The 20,761-nt window shown below is 43.9% G+C and overlaps 1 protein-coding gene across 18 annotated transcripts in view; it reads left to right on the plus strand.

Annotated features, from left to right (window-relative positions):
• Syne1 (spectrin repeat containing nuclear envelope protein 1) overlaps positions 1 to 20,761 on the plus strand; it is a 477,641-nt gene that overhangs the window by 306,648 nt on the left and 150,232 nt on the right. For 16 of the 18 annotated variants that reach the window (XM_052750933.1, XM_052750946.1, XM_052750935.1 and 13 more), the window contains 7 exons: positions 1 to 123; positions 914 to 1,096; positions 3,002 to 3,145; positions 7,766 to 7,960; positions 9,001 to 9,141; positions 15,575 to 15,745; positions 15,943 to 16,104. In XM_052750933.1, coding sequence (XP_052606893.1) covers positions 1 to 123; positions 914 to 1,096; positions 3,002 to 3,145; positions 7,766 to 7,960; positions 9,001 to 9,141; positions 15,575 to 15,745; positions 15,943 to 16,104 — 1,119 coding nt within the window. Of the gene's footprint in view, positions 124 to 913; positions 1,097 to 3,001; positions 3,146 to 7,623; positions 7,961 to 9,000; positions 9,142 to 15,574; positions 15,746 to 15,942; positions 16,105 to 20,761 lie in introns of those variants that run through there. The other 2 variants (XM_052750945.1, XM_052750950.1) reach the window with 2 other exon arrangements.

The following is a 20,761-nucleotide window of genomic DNA, read 5'->3' on the forward strand; positions in this document are numbered from 1 at the left end:
GATATGAAAAGGTTTGAAGGAGAGCTGAGAAATTTACAGGCAGCTTTGGAACAAGCCCAGACAATTCTGACTTCCCCAGAGGTGGGGCGCCTTAGTCTCAAGGAGCAACTGTCCCATCGACAGGTGAGCAAAACAAATTGAGGATGGACTGGGGGGATGGTTCAGCCTTCAAAGTTCCTGCCTTGCAATCACAGGATCAGATCCCCTGAACTCCTGTTAAAAAGCTGGGCGCGGCCAGGTGTGGTAGAGCACACCTTAAATCCCAGCACTTGGGCGGGAGAGGCAGACAGACAAAGCCAGTCTGGTCTACGTGAGTTCCAGGCCAGCAAGGGCTACATAGTGAGATCCTGTGTCAGAAAAACAACAATAACACAAGACAGGGTGTCCTGTGCTTAAAAATCACAGTGCAGGGGAGAAAGAAACTGGTGGGTCCCTGGGGCTTATGGGCTACCTAGCCTACCCTACTTGGCAAGCTCTCAGCCAGTGGGAGATCCTGTCTTAGCATTTACAATGCTACCAGCTATTGAATAATGATATCTGAGCTTGTTCTCTGACCTCCTTATGCATGGACACGTATATGTACAATCCCCACTCCGTACCTGCAAATAGGAACTCAAGTGCATATGTGCATTTACCCCCCCCCACACTACATGAATACATACATACACATGCAATAATTTAAGATGAACGGGGTGGTAGGGGCAATATTTTAAAAACAGGATAACAAGAAAAGTATGTTCTAAGCCCAATGCTAGTCTTAACACAGATGCATTATTGAGAGCATACCTTCCTTGCAAACTGTGTTGACCCATAGCTACAAACTCGGGAAATGTCTTTGTTTGTGCAACGCATGATGGAATTCCTAAAAGCTTCAACCCCCCCTTCCTCCCCCTCCCGATCCTGCCCCTCTCAGCATCTGCTGTCGGAGATGGAGTCACTGAAGCCCAAGGTGCAGGCCGTGCAGCGCTGCCAGAGTGCTCTCCGGATCCCCGAGGACGTGGTCGCCAGCTTGCCTCTGTGCCACGCTGCCCTGCGGCTGCAGGAGGAGGCCAGCCAGCTGCAGCACGCGGCCATCCAGCAGTACAACGTCATGCAGGCAGGTGCAGCTAGCTGTGCAATGAGTTCAGGCAGTCGGGCCCAGGCCGGCAGAGCGAGTGCACATGAGTCATGGGCTGCTTTTCTTAGCATTGTGTGGGCTCAGCCATCAAAACACCCCGGGCGCTAAATTTGACAGTCTGTTGTAGTTATATAAAATCAGGAGACTAAGACTATCATGTGGATCATCCACAGAAACCCAGGGAAAGCTCTCTGAAAATTATCCTTTAGTGAAAATTATCTTTTGGTTTTTTTTTTTATAAAGAATGACTCATAGACATTAATTTTGTATGTGGTTGTATATGCACCTGAGAAGAATCTAGGTATGGTGATATGGGGTTGCTGTTCTATATTACACAATTACTTCCATGTTTCAAATAATTTGTGCATTTTCTGACCTAAGAAGGACATCCAAACATAGCTCTTAATCCCTAGTGGTAATAAGAAAAAAAAAAAAGCATTTCCATGAAGAAATACTACTTGCTATAATCTCTCCTTTTAAGTAGTGCTCACCTGCTTTATGAATAAATATATCTCATTAAAACCACACATACTCAATAGAACAATGATCTTTGATCATCCATGACCTTGTAATTTGTTAGACATCAGAGCCCTGAGGCTACAGGTCATGCTTAATTAATATTATCTGCTCCTAGAGCTCTTGGCTGGTGTCTTGTCATTCAACTTTTTAAAATTTTGCTTTGCATTTTTGTGTGCGGTATATGTACATGACAATGTGGGTGCTTGTGTGTGTGTGTGTGTGTGTGTGTGTGTGTGTGTGTGTGGTGTGGGTTAATGTCCACGTACATGTATGTGAAGGCTAGAGGTCAACACTGTCTTCCTTGATTGCCCTCTACTTTATTTCTTGAGACAGAGTCTTGGGTTGAACCTGGAGCGATAGTGGATTTGCTTAAGCTGATTCACCAATGAGCTCTAGGGAACCCCTGATCCTCACCTCTTAGTTACAGATGTGGCGTTTTATTTTAACACTGGGGATTTGAACTCTGATCCTTATGCTTGCATGGCAGTCACTTTCCCAACTGAGCCATTTCCCCAACCCATTAGTCAGGATCTCTTGTACAGACAGATGAAGAAAGCCTCTTGTCCTGCCTGCCCCACCCGCTTGCCGGCCACTGTTTTTCATCTTCCGTGTTGTTGGTTGTTTTCTTTACTTTTTTGGCTCTTTCCGGTGGGGGGGGGGCGCACCACCCAGCTCCCAAATAAATCACACACACGGAGGCTTATTCTTAATTATAAATGCCCAGTCTTAGCTTGGCTTGTTGCTAGCCAGCTTTTCTTAAATTATCCCATCTATCTTTTGCCTCTGGACTTTTTCCTTTTCTTACTTCTGTATATTTTTCTTTCACTCTTACTCCATGGCTGGCTGGGTGGCTGGGTGGCTGGTCCCTAGCGTCCTCCTCTCCTTGTTCTCTTGTTCTTTCTTTTTATTTTCCTCCCAGATTTCTCCTATTTATTCTCTCTGCCGGCCAGCCCCGCTTATCCTTTCTCCTGTCTCGCTATTGGCCGTTCAGCTCTTTATTAGACAGGCAAAGTAACACAACTTCACAGGGTTAAACAAATGCGACATAAAAGAATGCAACACATCTTTGCATCATTAAACAAATGTAACACATCTTAAAATAACATCCTACAACACTGCTGGACAATCTAAGTAGGTAAAACAGAGAGACTCCTGACTTCTCATTTATTCTGATTTCATTAATAATTCCATTATATTTTTAAAAAGATAAAGTTGATATATCTAAGTGAAAGCTGATAATCTGTACCATCTAAAGTACCTTACCCATCTCTTTTTGATTTCCTGGGCACTGGGAGAAGGTAATGTTAATGGCCAAACTCCCCAGTGACTTTAGAGAAAAACATATTCTCATTTTTTCTTTCAAAGGAGGCAGTGGTGCAGTATGAACAGTATGAACAGGAAATGAAGCATCTCCAGCAGCTGATAGAAGAGGCTCACAGAGAGATCGAAGACAAACCCGTGGCCACCAGTAACATCCAGGAACTACAGGCACAGATTTCTCGGCACGAGGTGAGACAGAAGGGCCGGCAGGGTAAGGGCACTGAGCCCTGAAAACCAGCTTCCTTTAGTGGCTGGAAGAAGAGCACCCCCTGCTCTGTGGGGATCTGCTGGATTCCAGCACTTTGGCTGTCTTCACATTTTGAAGGCTATTCAGTAACACAGGTATTCCCCTGCATTCGGCAGCCTCCACGAGCTGTTCATGGCGTGTCTCACCAAGTGCCCCATGCATGGAAACAGATCAATGCAGGAAGCCGTTAATGTATAAACACAGCCTAATTCTTGATTTTCAAGCCTTCTTACACAGGGTGGCGTCATATTACAGGAAAATCGTTTGCACTTGTCCGTTGCTTAGGCCCCTTCACTAAGATCAAGAATTATCAGTGGTTCCTCAAGCAAAGGTGCTTCCTCCTTGTCTCTTGGGCATCACCATGACCTTGACCCCAGACACATTCCTTGCATACTCCTGGTCTCAGGACTCACAGCTCCAGAGTGACAAAGCCCAGTGACATTCAGCAGGGAATTTCCTCTGCTGGCCTGTCTTTTCCTATTAGGTCAATTTACTGTCCCTTGGGACTGAGTCTAAGCTCTATAAATTTTGGTGGGTGACTCAGAGAGGGTATCTTACTTCTTTACGCCAAGGACAGACCTTTAGCTTGTCCCTCTCTCTCTGCTGTTTTACCTTTATCATAAGACCAATCTTTCTGGGCCCAGTATGGAAGTAAGTTTATCAGGGATTGAAAGGTTCCCTTGAAGCATGGAAAATCTCAAGTCTGCTTTCTACATCCAACTACACGATTTCTTGACATGGTATACCAGAATAGTACATTTCTGTGGTTGGCAAAATCAATATTCTGCTTATATTCATTTTTACAGCTATAGCCATCGTCTGCTGGCTAGCTGTTTCTTTTACTCACTGGTAATGAAATCATTGTCTACATGGTATGTTATAGATTTGCCATACATTATTTTATTCCTGTTTCATAAGATCCAAAAATGCTGTTTCCATAAGTCTTTTATTATGACCCAAATATTTTTGTAATTTGTCTGGAGTAATATTGGCTATTACTGAAGCTTATGTTTTGAAAATAATTTAAGAAATTTACATCTCTCTTGTTCAATCCTATGAAGTCTGGGTTTGTTGTTTTTTTTTTTTTTAGGTTTTTCTTTTGGTGGACAGTGGGGTGGGGGGGAGGGGACAAGTTCTCACCATGTTGTCCAGGCTAGCCTCAAACTCTAGATTCTTCTGCCTCAGACTTCTAAGGGCTGGGGTTACAGGTGAATGCCCTTACAACAACCAACCTATAATATGCTTTTAAAAAAAAAAAAGAGGAAGGAAGGAAGGAAGGAAAGGAAGCAAAGGAAGGAAGGAAGGAAGAAAAGAAAGAAAGAAAGAAAGAAAGAAAGAAAGAAAGAAAGAAAGAAAAAGAAAGAAAGAAAGAAAGAAAGAAAGAAAGCCAATAAGACAGCTACTTTTAAAAAAGTGACCTCCTGAGCTCCCAAATCTAGTGCTGGTCAAATTCAGTATTCCGAGTTCAAAATTTGATGCCCCCTCCCCCACAGCTTTTTCCGTGCACTGTAACAGACTGCGTGTGACTTCATCACAAAAAGAGGAAGGTAGTGCAAGACTAGAAATGACCGTCCCAGGTCACAGAGCCACCTCTTTGCAGAATTTCTAGCAGACTCAGATAGTGACCTGCCTCATCCTGTCGCAGGTTCTCCTGCCTCCATGTTGACATCTGTCAGCTTCATCCTGTGGCTTAGAAGATGTGTCACATAAACGACGATGTAGACACACGCCGAGGTCATTGTACAGAAAAGAAAACACAGGAAGGGAGGCGCCCGCCCGCCGAGTGGAGAAAGCCCAGTGATAATGCCACAAAAATCGGGATATGGGATGTTTCCTGTCTTTGCCGACTAGTTTTATCGAGTTTCAGTTTTAAGGAGTCTGATACAATTACAACTGCGCTCTTAAGCTGTGCTTCCTTTACTCTTCGAAAATTTCAAAAGGCGTAGTTCATTTGGAAAACAAAACCAAACCCCAGGCTACTTTAAATCTATAGGAAAGAACACTCAGACTTCTTAGCTTCGCACCTGACATCAAAGCCGTGCTCCTGAGGATAGGCAGCTGCCCACAGGGCTGCTGTCTTCAGAGAGGACATTGGCCCTGAAGCACCCACTGCTATAATCATTTGTAGAAATTCCTAGTCCAAATTAAAATATGCACGCATATGTTCTTTTCCGTAAAGGGTTAACTCATTTACCTACCACCAGGTTTCATCTTAGTGGATTTACTTAGTCAGGAGAGGCAGGCGGGTTTCACAGGGGAAAGCTCTGTAGCCACGTGGGTTGACTACGGAGTACAGGCTCTGATGAAGCCTAGAAAATCCAAGTCCTGGAAGCGGTTATCAGAGCTGCATTTTTGACCAAGATCACAGATGGCCTTCATACATGCTAAAGTTGAGATTGTCACCTTGGAGAAAGGCGCTTCCTATCAGCAACAGCTTGCCTATGCAGGGCACAGCAGGAGGGAACTGTCACCTGTCTTGTGGCCACACAGTGGGCAAAGGCTATGTCTAACTCTGTGAACTTCATGAGATCCCTCCGCTTCGCTCTTAGAGGCAAGGCACCTTAAAACAAACAAACAAACAAAAAGTTAGATTTAATTAAGTATTTTCAGCCACAGGAGTGGCCACATTTTATGACTTCTGCTTTTTAAAACACTGGTTTAAAAATTCCTCGTATGAAGTTGACAAGCTGCTGGCTAGATTCTGTGGGACTTTCTTGCCCTTTGTTTACTTTCAAACAAAGCAACAGTAACAGCCTATTGAGAGAGAGAGAGAGAGAGAGAGAGAGAGAGAGAGAGAGAGAGAGAGAATGTGTGTGTGTGTGTGTGTGTTGTATACTATCATTTTATAAAACATTGATATTTAGCCTGGTGTGGTGGCACACACCTGTAATCCCAGCACTCTGGCTGAAACAGGAAGATTGTGAGTTTAAGCACAGATGAATTTACACGGCAAGACTCTATCTTTAAAAAAACCATCCTCTCTACCTGCCCCCCCCCACACCTCCCACAAGGAAAAAGAAAACAAAGAATTTGATGTTCACTGTCTTACCTCAAAAAGAATAAGCGATAGCTTACTCTTGTGCCATATATGAATGACCATGCCTGAGGCACACAGATTCGGGCAGCCCTCCTATAACATGCTACACTGTGGAAAAGGATGATGATATTGTAGCTATAGAACATAGCGAATGAAAGAAAGTCCTAAATCAAGGCATTTTTTCAAGTGCCTTAGTGGGAAGCCCGGGTAGGTCCTTACAGAAAAGCCAGGAGACCTCTTCTATAGGTTTCAGATGTTGTCTGAGAAGTCTTAGCTTTCCACTGTCAGAACTTAAAACATCCCAAAGGATTTACCTGATGTCAGCGTGAGGTTAGGTCACACAGAGGTGGATACTAAATGTTGAGGGTACTAGAGACAGTCTATGGTAATTTGCCCCCAATCTGGCAATAGTCCGTGGAGTTCTAACTATCAGCCTTGTGGCATCTTCAGGACGGATGCAATTTTATTCCAGGACCTTGATTCCCGTTCACAGAAAGTTCTACATGAAACACCAACCAACCAAACACAAGGGAAAGGAAAGAGGAGCAGTTCCGCATTTTTATCTATTTCAGGACATACATTTTTTTTCAATCTGTTAAGCATACAAGGAAATGTTATTCCAATATTTTATAGTTGTAATTTTTTATGCAAGCAAGAAAATATAGCTGTAATATTTAGACTCACCATACTTCCAGAACTGGTCTGTAGTTAACCCTGTTTAAGGAGCTGTGTGCTGTTCAGAGTATAGTTACAAAAAGCTTCAATTACGTCTCAAAATAATATTTCTTTCAAGAGCAAAATGAAATCAGAAGTCATTAATTTGCTCGTTCCTTTAGAGCACTGCTTTGAAATATGAGAAACACGAGGTGTGATATGTCTGCTCAAAGGTCAGTCAGCATATAAATTAAGACATCAAGACTATACTTTCAGGGATTATTTCCATAGTTGGTTACAAATTAAGGTATTATAGATTTCATTATGTAATATTCAGATCTTCATATGTAATAAAAAAACAACGCTCTGGGTCACAGGAGCCAGCAGGCAGTTTACTTAGTGACTGCCACCTCTTGGATGTAGTCAGTATAAGAGCTGAGCATTGCATTTTTTTTTTTTTTTTTTTTTTTTAGTTTTAGTCATCACATGACCTAATTTCCATGGCATGAACCATCTGGTAAATTTCAGAGGCTTCAGGTATTTTTTTTAAAGTTGCCAGCTCCTCCTCGTGTCGGAAGTTCATGATAACATAGGGGTCACCTGTCAGGGCTCAAACCCCTTCTGCAAGCCCCACTTTCCCAGCGCAAGCTTGGCCAGGGCGCACTGTCTGGAGTTGGGCCGGGCTGCGCTGTGGTCTGGCTCGGCTGGGCTTGGAGGTACAGCAGCCGGCAGCTGCAGACCGCCTCTGCTCGGCGGGCGGCGGCGCAGGGCTCGGCTCCGCCTCTCATTGGCTCCGGGCTGCAGGAAGATGAACGCCACTACTGTTTCCTTTTGATGCTGCGCTGACAGAGTGGGGGAAATGTTTCCTCAGGAGCTGGCGCAGAAAATCAAGGGCTACCAGGAGCAGATCGCCTCTTTGAATTCCAAATGCAAGATGCTGACCATGAAAGCCAGGCACGCCACCATGCTGCTGACCGTGACCGAGGTCGAGGGGCTGGCGGAAGGGACCGAGGACCTGGACCGTGAGCTCCTCCCCACACCTTCGGCCCACCCCTCCGTGGTCATGGTAAGGATCAAGTCTGCTCCTGCCCGCTTTGCTGTTTGGACTGGAGCTGGTGGTGTCCCTAAGAGGCATAGCCCCGCTTCTTTAGGGACTAGCTTTAGAGCTTGGAGATTGGAATTTAGGAGCTGTTTCCTTCATTTGCAGAGGCAGCCCAGGGGGCCAGAGCTGATCTTTAACCCTGTACACAGTGGCAGTTGGAACTGTTAATGTTAGATTTGGAGTCCAAGATCCGCCTGTCATTCATGTGCAATCTTGCAATAATACTGACCTACTGCAGGCTTTATTTTGAAAACAATTCCTTTACACCACAAGGACGTGGGAGGCATGACACATATATTTAACTGTTTTCCAAGTTGGATATATACATATATGCATGTACCACATGCTTAGTAAAAAATAGAAGAAAAGCTATTATGAGAAAAATAAGGAAATTGAGAATTCCAAGTTTAGTTTTGGGTCAAAAGAAAGAGACTCTATTTAATCTTTTGTACCATTATTTCCCCCATACATTTTGCAACTTAAAATACACCGAGTGTTTTGGTAACTACAAGTGTCTTCTGGTGATGGCTATTTTCCTCACCTATGCCATGCCTCAGGTAATGTGTAACTCAACCCAAACCCATGTGGCCATGTGTGACTTTAGATGCTTTTGTCTTCCTAGGATACTTGGAACTTAAGATGTCACAATAGACCAAGTTTTATTTTATATACTCTTTCCCTTGTTTGACTCATGCTTTTTTTTACTTATTTTATAAAGACACAAATACACTCAATAAAAAAACAGAGACACTTTTAAACAACAGCATAACTCTTGGCTGTGATTCGAGGCCATGGATCTCTGTCTGTTTTAGAAACAGTACTAATATCATATTCACTTGACGATCATGCGTTTAAATACTAACTCAGAGTTAATCTGTAAATTAGCCTCCGTCACTGCAACCTTGGGGGGATAACGATGTCCTGAGCTGTGTGTGTGTATGAGGTTTTGTGCTAACATTAGCTAACTGATTTTTATGTCCTCTGGGCTACATTTTATGGGGCAGATGACTGCAGGTCGCTGTCACACTTTGCTGTCACCTGTCACTGAAGAGTCTGGGGAGGAGGGGACCAACAGTGAGATTTCCTCTCCACCCGCCTGTCGCTCCCCATCACCTGTGGCTAACACAGAGGCGTCTGTTAACCAGGTACCTCCCATTCACCTTTCTTTCTGCTGTGAGCTCCCGCTGGATTCAGTACTCCATGTTCCACCCCCATTAGGATGGGGCTTCATCGGATTTGGGTCCAGGGGCACATCACTGAGTGCTTTCAGCCCACAAATTACGACTGTCAAGTGAGACAAGTGGCCCCCCACATGTTGCCACCTCTGCTGAGCGACTGACAGTGAGATATGCAAAAATTAGTTCGTGGGAATTAGAGCCCAATAGAAATGAAAATTCATTCATGAAAATTAAAGCCCGAAGAAGGTCCCTTTAAGGCCTTATGGCTTCCTAAAGCAATCACAGGCATAGGAGTACTGTATCCTAACAGAGAACACAGTAGTATAATTGATTCTATGGCCCAGTTAACATGCATTGATCACACTGCTAACACTATGTCCTACTATAAATAGAAAACCTCGTCATTCACATGAGACTTATTTTCCAAAAAAAAAAAAAAAAAAAAAAAATGAAGATGAACCTTGTTACGGGCTGCATTTTAACAAACCTCATACTAAATAGAGCATATTCTAAGTTATGTGTCAAAACGTTTAGTGATACATATTTGATATAAGCAAAATAGTTTAAAAATAACCAAAACTTTTAACACATGATAAGTGATGCTGTATTTCTAATAAAAAAAAATGGACATATTTTAATGATGTTGCTAGGGAGTTATGTAACTGCTGGAGAGCTGAGACAACATTATGAGGAAGCAGTAATTAGAGCAAGCGTCCTGACTACACTATGACTCTACCACATCGCTTTTATCTTAAAGCCAAACAACTATGCAAATAACCAAGGGGGATAACATCGATGATACCTCTAAGATAATAGAAGAATCTGTTGGTAGAAATTGATACAGTTCTAGAGAAGTTTCCTTGGTTTTGTTTTGTTTGACAGGGTTCTCTGTGTAGACTTGGCTGTCCTGGAACTGCTCTGTAGACCAGGCTAGCCTTGAATCAGAGATCCGCCTGCCTCTGCCTCCTGAGTGCTGGGATTAAAGGCGTGCGCCACCACTGCCCGGCTCTAGACGTTTTTATTTCATCCATTCCTCAGATACACTCTTAGCTGGGTGTGGTGGCTCACCTCTGTCGTCCTAGCACTTAGAGGCTGAGGTAGGATTGCCATGAGTTCAAAGCCAACCTTTGACTCTAGCTTGGGTTCCAGAGTGAGAAGGTCTCAAAACTAACAAATCAAATCAAAACAAAACACCTCTGAGCATGCTGAGCAAAAGAGCTTCTGTCTTACACTCAGACAGAAAGGTCAGCAAGAAATAATGACGAGCGTCATAGGAGGAAATTAACAGGAACAAGGAGAAAGGAGAAGTTCAGAGCTCCCTGGGAGATTTAGGCAGCTGTTTCCCAAGTTCTGAATTAAAAATATAAATTACTCATCCTTTGATGATACGTTCTTTCCTGTGGTTATAGATGTCATTAGAATCAGAGGAAATGGACTATAGTCAGCTGGTAGTATACTGAAAGATTATGTAATATTCTTAACATTTTCAGGTAGAACAGTTAGTATTGATCTTGAGACGGTATGCTAATGGAAGTGTATGACTTTTGTAATGTTGTCTGCTTCTGTGCTACATCTAGGAATACACTCTCAATGTACATGTGAGTTATGTCTAGCTTGTCATGACAAAACACATCCACATTTTTCTTGTTATTAATTGGCATCAATCATAGTACATAATGACATCTTAAATGGAGCTAAGTGAAACTTCCTGTGGCTTAGTTTTTTTTTAACAAGTCTCCTTGTTTAATTTCAATGTCAATGTCAACAAGGCAGTGTCAATTAAATCACATTGGTAGGCAACACATCCAGATAGGGCAGTATATTCTACTAACAATCTTGTTGGTAGAAGTGACCTTCTTTGGGCTAACGCAGACAGCTTGAGTTGGAAGACCCTATAGCATTGTTCAATCACATCAACCCACAAATCCCATCACTTGGCCACATGTTCCTCTTGTACAGTATAAATCAACACAATTAGAAACTACGACAGCTTGGGCAGCGCTGTACTAGATTTCAGAGCTGGTTTTGGAACTCCAGGAGCTTCTGGAGTGTGCCCTTCAGCCCACTTTTCAGACTGCCAACGCTGTTACAGAATGTACGCAGCCGTTCAAGGGAGAGCCGGCTATAACTGCTTCATAACATCCCGTCTGTGGAGAGGCTCTGTGCTTGCTCTTTCTGTAAGTAGATCTCTGTTACATAACAAACAGATTCCCCCTCACCGTCAGTGTGTTCCCTCTGCTGACTGTGAGGGAGGAGAAACACGGAGGCGTCCTCCGAATTTGCTGCAGCCCTCATCCCCATCATCGACTCAAGCCATGGCCTGGATTCCATGGAAGAGCTGAGACAAATATCGTCAGACCTTTGGCCTCCAGATCAGAAGCTCCATGAGATCATAGCCCTTCAGTGTCCAAGCTGACTGCCCCGGGAAGTTCCTCAATTCCTCATATATAAATGGAAATTCATGTCAACACAAAATCGCCAACATTAAATGAGATGTTTAGTTACCGCTACTTTGAAGACTAGAAAAATGTGGACTGAATAATAGCCAAATTTATTTCCTTGGGCATTTTAACCTTAGACACATGAGCCACAGAGACTCATAATTTTAATGGTGATTCCTTATTATACCAAGTATCGATGATAGCAGTTATTTACAAGGGCTACTTAGTAATTTACTTATTGATTTCCAGTAATCCTCCCGTAACAGACCCAAATATTCATATACAAAAGATGAAGGACTTTCAACTCCTAAGAAACCTGCTGTCATGTGTCGGTAGGCATGAGCCATATACACATAGAGCCAAAAAAAAACCATGGTTTTTGGTAACAAATTGTATTCTAGCCCTTTGGGGGCCTTTCCTTATTTATAATGGGCTATGTAACTGAGGAATTTTAGCATATTTACAGCCAGGCTCTGATTTCCATCTTGGTGGCAGTACTAGTTCAGTAGTCCCACCTTACCCTACATTCCAAGACTCCTTCCTGTTCATCATTCCATAGACGGAATCACACACTGTTTCCTTCGACATAGACACACACACACCCCCACCAAGAAATTAGTTTTCAAATTCGGGAAAGTGAGAGATTACCAACACCAGTAATAAGAGAGAATACTTATATCAGCATACCCTGGTAAAACTTACAATATTTATGAAGTGCTCATTAGGGAGTTTTCCACTTATAATTTCAGGACTGTGGTTGACTATGGGTCACTGAAAGTGCTGAGAGGGAGACCATGGGCGTAGATAAGGGTGACTACTGTATCACTTCCCACTCCCAGAAAGTAAATTTAGGAACGCGATTCCTTATGCACAGCCCCCGCCTGCTACTTGCTGAACACACAGAAAGAACATGCTCAGAAGGAAAGTCCTCGGGCATTATGACAGTTATTAAAGAGCTCACAAGTCTGTGAGAAATGGAAGATGATGGGGCTAGAGTAGCAGTTCTCAACCTGTGGGTTGTGACCCCTCTGGTAATCAAATGACCCTTTCACGGGGTCACCTAAGACCATTGGAAAACACAGTTATTACAATTCATAACAGTAGCAAAATTACAGTTATGAAGTAGCAACAAAAATAATTTTATGATATGGGGGAATCACCACATGAAGAACTGTATTAAAGGGTCACAGCATTAGGAAGGTTGAGAACCGCTGGGCTAGAGGGTAGCAAGAGGCCTGGGAAGGGAAAGTAGAGGCATGGGAGACCACAGAGGCTGCAGCCAAGCTGGGTGATTTTAGGTCTGTGTCAGACCCTGCCCCATTGGCTGTAAGGGAAGGCGGCATCGTGAGGTATGTGGAGGATGCTAGGAGAGCAGGAGGTGAAGCTTTCTCAGGCAGAAGGGATCCCACGCGGGAAACTGTGGAAGCAGAGAGAACATGAGCCATCACGGCAACTGCAAAGGGGTTTCAGTACCACTGGAAAAACTTAAGATTGGGAGGGGTGTGGGAGCCACACTGTGAAGGACCACATAATGAATTCATGCAACATGAATGAGTCAGGACTTTATCCAGAGGACAGAAGTGAACCACGGGAGGAATTTAACTAGCAGCTATGTACAGAACTTGTTTAGAACAGATCATTCTAGACCAGTGAACACAATAGAAGTGTGTGTGTGTATGTGTGTGTGTGTGTGTGTGTGTGTGTGTGTGTGTGTGTGTGTGTGTGTGTAGTTACCTTCTTTTTGCTATGTTAAAAGGCACCAACAAAGTGGCTCGGGGAGAGGTGGCTTATTTTGACTCAGGGTTCCAAAGGGATCTGGTCCATCATAGAGGGGAAGATAGAGTGGCAGATGGGCAAGGCACGGGGATGGCCGCATCACATCTGGATTCAGGAATCAGTGCAAAGAAGAAGTGGAGCTGGCTATAAAGCATGCATTGTATGTGTGTACTATGTACATGTGTATTGTGCGCATGAACTGTATATGTATGTGTTTTCTATGTGTTTTGTGTAGTGTGTCATGTGTGCATTTTATGTGCGTGACATGCACCTGCAACAAATGCACTCTGGTGGGTAAATTTGGATTGATCAAGATAGTGTCAGGGAAAGGAAAGAGGAGGGACCAGCACCCATGTTGCCGTGTGTTATCAATAATTGTCAGGGACTTACTGGAAGCTTCAGCCACAATAACAAGACCAGGAGAAGGTAACATTCACGCTCAGCGTTGAGCCGATACACAGAATCGATGCAACTTGTTCCAATTACAGAGCGTGGGAGGAAAATCCAGCTAGAGGCTCAAGTGTCCCACTCCAAATCTGATCCAATTCTGGTGCCTTACTCTTCTTCTGACCTGAGACAGGCCACCCCCTCCACTCCCCACCCCCACGTCCCCGCCACCAGACTGCTTCCCGCTATTACGTTTTCCCAGGTGGCTACAACTTTTCTTCACAGATTTTCTCAATTGTGGTTATCAGCGAGGCTCAGTGTTTTAAACTGCCGTAATTACCTTCAACAGCACAGCTGCAAAAGCAGGGAGCCTTTAAGATAGCAACTGATGGAACACAAACACGGCTCCCAGTTTAAGACTCAGATAAGTGCGCACAGAAGCCACTGGACACACAGGGGCCCGGGGAAAGGTACAGTCAGTAAAGTACCTCCTGAGAGTCTGGGTCCTCAGCATCTGTGTAAAAGTCAGGCATGGTCCTGCACACCTGTCATCCCGGCACTGGGGAGGCAGAGATGTGGATCCCTGGCACTCAATGGCCAGGCAGCCTATCTGAATCAATAGGTTCAGTGGCAGACCCTGTTTTGAAAAAATAAAGTGAAGGCTGATCAAGGAAGACACCCAAACCAACCTCTGACCTCCACATGCAAATGCACACATATACAAACACACTATTGAAAAAACAGCACAATTGTGTCTCAATATAATAAACTATGTCATAAAAAAGAAATACAACATACATATAAAACACAAGAAATTAAAAAAAGTCAAAATCTTGAGTTTTCAACATTAACTTGGCTGATTTCTCATGTACTTCCAGGAAATAAATGGACAGGTCTTTTAAAATTTTTGTTTTGTGTATTTCCCACCACTTAATATTTAAAATATCTATTTTTGTGAATAAAGAATCTAGCCTCATTTTCAAAATTAATGACTATAGATTTTTTTTGAAACTGTCTCATTATAGCCCAGGCTAGCTTCAAGTTTGCTATGTAGCTGAGGATAGCCTTGAACCCCCACTCTTTCTGTCTCTCCCTAGATTTAATCTTTGAAACAAATCCTTTCAGCTGTTATTCAGAACATTATCAAACATTAATCAATGTTTGAACTATATTTTGGGAACTAGAGCAGGTAGATATCTTTTTTCTATACTGGTTCAATACAGGTGTAGTAGTTAATTAGGAGTGTACTAGCTAAGTGACGGTGCCTAATTAACTAGAGATGCAATAGTTAAGTAGAGGTGTACTGGTTAGCTAGAGGCATATTGGTTATTTGAGGTATACTGGTTAGAGGTGCACTGGTTAAATAAAGGTATGGTGGTTAGAGATGTATTGGTCAATTAAAAGTGTGCTGGTTAACTAGAGATGTACTGGTTAAATAAAGGTGTGCCGGTTAATTAGAGGTTCACTGGTTAAGTAGAAGTAAACCTATTAAATAGAAGTTCTTCTCAAATAGTTTGCATTGCCATTTTACGAAATAAAACATAAGAAGGTATTTTGGCAATTTGAAATGTTGCTATGCATGGTTTCTTTTCATATTGATGAAAACATTAAAGCAATTGTAATGCACTTTGTTACGTTTTAAATCTTGCTGCAAGCACGTCCTAACCTACCGAGCGGTAGCACCCGACAGCGAATGTGAATCTCAGGCCTTTCCACTGCGTGAAGCATAGTTCCCTAGGCACGCCGCCACCGAGCTGGCCTTCCTTTCCCACTCCTACACTGTGCTCTCCACCCAGGACATTGCGTACTACCAAGCCCTGTCTGCAGAGAGGCTACAGACAGATGCCGCAAGGATCCCCCCCAGGGCCGCTGCTGCATCCCAAGAGCTGTATGAGCCAGGCCTGGAGCTCTCAGCGACTGCCAAGCTGAGTGACTTACAGCGTTCCTGGGAAACCTTGAAGAATGTGGTAAGCCTTTAAAATGATGGGTCGAGCTCCCCAAGACACCCCCGACTTAGGTGTTGCCTTATGAAATACGTGCGGAGTTACACACATCTAGGACCCAGTCAGAAGCCCTTGGGTAAAGAAAGCGGTGAGGAAAGAAATGTCACAACCTGCGAGATAAGAAGTAGGAAGCCGTTGGTAAGATCCCCTTTCTTGTTCAGATCAGTGAAAAGCAGCGGACCCTCTACGAAGCCCTGGAACGCCAGCAGAAGTACCAAGACTCTCTCCAGTCGGTCTCGACCAAAATGGAGGCCATGGAGACGAAGTTGAGCGAGAGCCTCCAGCCCGGCCGGAGTCCAGAAAGCCAGATGGCTGAGCACCAGGTAAAAATAGCAGCCTCGATGACTTCAGCTTCCTGCCTGATGGAATCGGTGCGCTCTGTAGTTGGCCTGTCAGGCTCTCGTGGTGGAGAGCAGAGTGGTAGTTCTTGTTGGAGTGAGCAAGATCCCCAAAGGTGGGAGTTGCCGCCACTCCTCCAGGGTGGGAACTAAGAAGGAAAGAGAGAAAAGCAGACCTGGATTCTAATTTTTAAAAAGCGACATGCTTTGGCTTTGCTTTGGGACTTTTCTGATACAAGGTGTGTTTCTTTATAGTTGCCAGATTGCTTTCCCTAGGCCGTTGTTGTAAGAATAAACTATGTCCCCAGTCGGCCTCTTCTGGGCATGAGCCTCAGGCTTCAGTGAGTGGTGGAGCCCATCTAGGTTACCTAGTGGCTATACCCAGCAGGACTGCATGCAGAGGATGATTGGCTCACAGGCCTGGGTACCAGGTGTTTGGAAGGGGCTACACTTGGTTGTATCTAGCAAAGGGAAGGTCCTTTGCCCCGCCCTTTGGCATTGTTATAAATAGACCTTTGGAATAAAGTTCTGGGCCAGTGGATAAGGATCCAGGCCCATCCGAGGCTATCCTCCATTTCTATCTGTTTCTCTTCTCTTTTTCTAACTAAGTCTCTTATCCCTCATTCCTCAAGAGTCCTTCAGGTAAATAAATGTGGGAGCTAGTCTCCCACAAGTGAGAAAGAGTTCTAAGTTTTCATCTTGTGTTGTTCTGACTCTAGTCATTTTTAAAACCTTATGTAAGTTAGTGTCAGATTTATGTGAAAAAAGAGCTGATTCCATTCTTCTAATTTAGAAAGACGTGGTTAGGAATACATCAGCTAAAATCTGTGCTAAGATACATACATGGAGTGTAGGCACTAACAGTGAGAGCCACACTCTAGAGTTCTCAACAGAACATGGTCAGTACTTTAATGACACGTATGTGGTAAAGCTGGGGCCTAAGGGTATGCAGACGTGTGCTCATCTGTGTGCTGAGTCAGTGTGACATAGGAATGTGCTACCTAACTCTACCCAGGACCCAGGAGCACATAACAACTCTCCAAAAAGCAAAGAGGAAGAAAGGTGTCTTTAGAGGTTAACTGAGCTATAGGCCAGGTATTGTGGCTCATGTTGCTTTTGTCTATAATGCAGGTTCAGTTTCTAGCATACATGTGGTAGGTGGTTCACAGTCATGGGTAACTCTAGAATCAGGGGATCGGACATGTTCTTCTGACCTCTGCGGGCACCAGACACACAAGTAGTGCATATATGTAACATGCAGGCAAAACAGTCATACACATAAAAAAAAAAATCACATGTAAAAGAACTGTAAAAGCCAGGTGTGTGGCCCACACCAATAATTCTAGCACTCAGGAGATGAAAGTGCAGTCCAGAGCAACTGGGTCTGCTTAGGGGGCTCCCATCACAAAGCAGAACAGGAGCTGGAGAGGTGGCTCAGTAGTGAAGAGCACTTCCTGCTCTTCCAGTGAACCTGAGTTTGGTTCCCAGGACTCCTCACTCCTCCGAGAGACTGAGCTCCTGCTCCTGTGGGTGAGGTGACCCCTTCCGGCCTCCTCAGACGCCCACACACATGTGGCATACACTTATGCAGAAACACATGCATAAATAAATAGACAATAAGTATAAATCTTCAAATGAGAACAAAACGTTAATTTTAATAGGAGACGTAAAAGTGTAGTATGATAGGTGTGTCTATCAGAGACAGTGCGGTTCATCAGTTTCAGAGACAAGGCTCTAGGGCTGGGGCCGTAACTCACATGTAGGACACTTGCCCAGCGTGCCCCAGGCTCTGAGTGTGATCTCCAGGGGACACACACACACACACACACACACACACACACACACACACTTCTTTTGGAATCCACTATAACCTTGGACTTCATGGGTTGCTCACATGTGCTGCCGAATACAAGTGCTTTCTTTTGCAGTATATGGCCTTTCAGTACAAGATAAAAATGCAGACATTTCATCTAAAGATGGTGTATTGAGAAATCGTGGTTTCAGGCTTTTGAAACTTATAACTTCTTGGGGTAGAGATTAAATGCATGGGACAGATCTAATTTAGACCTTCTTTTGATAAACAACTTTTCAGATACCCTAGAGTTTCCACAATCTGCCAGGCTTGGGAAAATGGCCATCAAGGCATAAACTTAAAACTACACTTTGTTTTAGTAGATCATAACAATCACGAGGACTCCCAGGCACTCAGGTGACTACTGCAATGTTGTTTTCCTCTGACCTCCACCCGTTTCCTTACTAAACCGTTGCTACTCTCCAAACATCCCTGTCCCGTCTAGAGGGACCTCAGGGTCACAGTCATTTCTCACTACTGATGTCACCCCACCCGGGAACTCCTTGTTCTTCAGGGTCCCAGTCCCTTCTCCCCTGTTGTCTCCAAATTTGGGCGTCACAGTACTTGGAGGAAGTAGAGTTTCTCTTCTTTTGAATACAGTTCTGCAGGCCAGCTTTCATGGCTGTCCTGTAAATGTCTGCTTCTTGTAAGCGCCCAAAGATAATATAGGATGAGTTATCTAAGGGCTGTATCAGGATAGGTTGAGAATCATGCATATTATTGAGAACCAGTGATCTGGGAGAAGTTCTAAATAGTTTTATTCTGTCTACTTTTAGGTTATCTTTTTTCTCTGTTGGAAGTTTATCATCCCTGTAGCCTAGGTAACTGACCACAGCTCCCCCAACACCCTTCACTGACCCTCTCAGGAGTGATGCAGTTCAAGAAAACAGGGTCATGGTGGCCCATACCATAGACTTCCTAATAGAACATGCATGTTAGCTCCAAGCAGCACCACCACTTCCCTATCCATCATTATTAGTATGAAAATGTATAGTGCACATGAAGAGTCATAGATAGTTAGGGTCTCTATTGCTGTGACGAAACACCATGACCAAAAAGCAAGTTGGGAAGAAAGGGTTTATTCGGCTTACACTTCCACAGCCCTGTTCATCACTGAAGGAAGTCGGGATAGGAACTCACACAGGGCAGGCACCTGGAGGCAGGAGCTGATGCAAAGACCCTGGAGGAGTTCTGCTTCCTGGCTTGTTTCCTTCCTATGGCTTGCTCAACCTACTTTCTTATAGAACCCAGGACCAGCAGCCTAGGGATGGAGCCACTCACAATGAGCTGGGCCCTCCCACATCGCTAACTAATAAGAAAATGCCTTACAGCTGGGTCTTAGGGGGGCCTTTCTCAGTGAGGGTTCCCTCCTCTCAGATGCCTCTAGTTTGTGTGTCAAGTGGACATAAGGGTAGCCAGCACATGAAGCAAAATCGTTGTCCAAGGATTTCATGGAAGAAACTCAAAATTGAACATTGTCATTTTAGGTATATTTTTATTATTCATCCTTTGAGAATTCCATACATGTGTTTAATGCATTTTGATCATACCTACCCACACTCAGCCTCCAACTCCTCCCAGACCCTTCTCCCATGTCCCCCTCTCAACATCATGCCCTGTTTTCATAGCCCACTGAGTTTGGTCAGTGCTGTCCACGTGTGAATGTAAGGCTACCCACTGGAGCGTGGACAACTTAACAGGGGCCACTTCTATAAAAAGAACAGACTATCCCTACCCCGGCAGCCTTCAGCTGCCAAAGCTTCTCAGCCATGGGAGGGGAGGGTCCCCGATCTGTGCTGGAGTTTTGACTGGCTTGATCTTGTGAGTTCATGAGTGCTGACCACGCTGATGTGTCCAGCAGACACTGCTTCTTAACAAGACTTTCTAGTCTCTGGCTCCTTTGTTTCCTTTCTGCCTTGTGTTCTGCACTATTCCTTGAAGTGTGTGTGTGTGTGTGTGTGTGTGTGTGTGTGTGTGTGTGTGTGTGTGTGTAGAGGAGACAGAGATGTAGATGTCTCATTTAGAACTATTTAGGACTGAGCACTTCACAGTTACTAATTCTCTGACATCTGAGCACCTAAAATTGTACATTATTGCTAAGAATTATGAATCAGAAAGGCATCATGTAACTTCTCTTGCAATTGAGGCCATCACATGACTTTATTTCCTTTGCTGTTACCAAGGACAGGGCCTCCTGTCACACAGTGAGGAGACATAGCTGATTCAGTGATGTAAGCAAGCCAGACATGGAGGAGTAGGTAGCTCGTTAATGGTCTAATGGAGGGGGAGGAGTCAGAATGTTTAATTTGGTACAGTTCTGCACATACCCATTGTCTAGATTTCCCTTCCCAGCTATCTTTGTTCACTTTCGATGTCGGTGCCTAAGTTCTACAAATTCTGGGACAGAGCTGCCCACATGAAAAGGTAATGCCGACACACTATCTAAATCTGTTCTTGGTGTCTGGAACAGTCTTTCATTATAGAATTTCTATTTCTAAATTCCAACTCAACAGTGGTGGAAAAGTCCACTGTGTTTTTTATACTTCAAAAGAATTGATAGAGGTGCTCCAATTGTTACTTACTTCCCAGCCCTCTGTTAGGATTATTTCTTGTTAACCTAATTCTTACTAGGAGACTACAGAGAAGTGGTTCTCAACCTGTGGGTCAAGACCCCCACAGGGGTCATATATCAGATCTCCTGCATATCAGATATTTACATTACAATTCATAACAGTAGCAAAACTACAGCTATGACATAGCAACAAAATGGTTGGGGGTTCACCATGACAT

This window comes from Peromyscus californicus, unplaced genomic scaffold, assembly GCF_007827085.1.
Source record: "Peromyscus californicus insignis strain IS unplaced genomic scaffold, ASM782708v3 Scaffold_22__1_contigs__length_63687245, whole genome shotgun sequence".
Taxonomy (NCBI): Eukaryota; Metazoa; Chordata; class Mammalia; order Rodentia; family Cricetidae; genus Peromyscus; species Peromyscus californicus.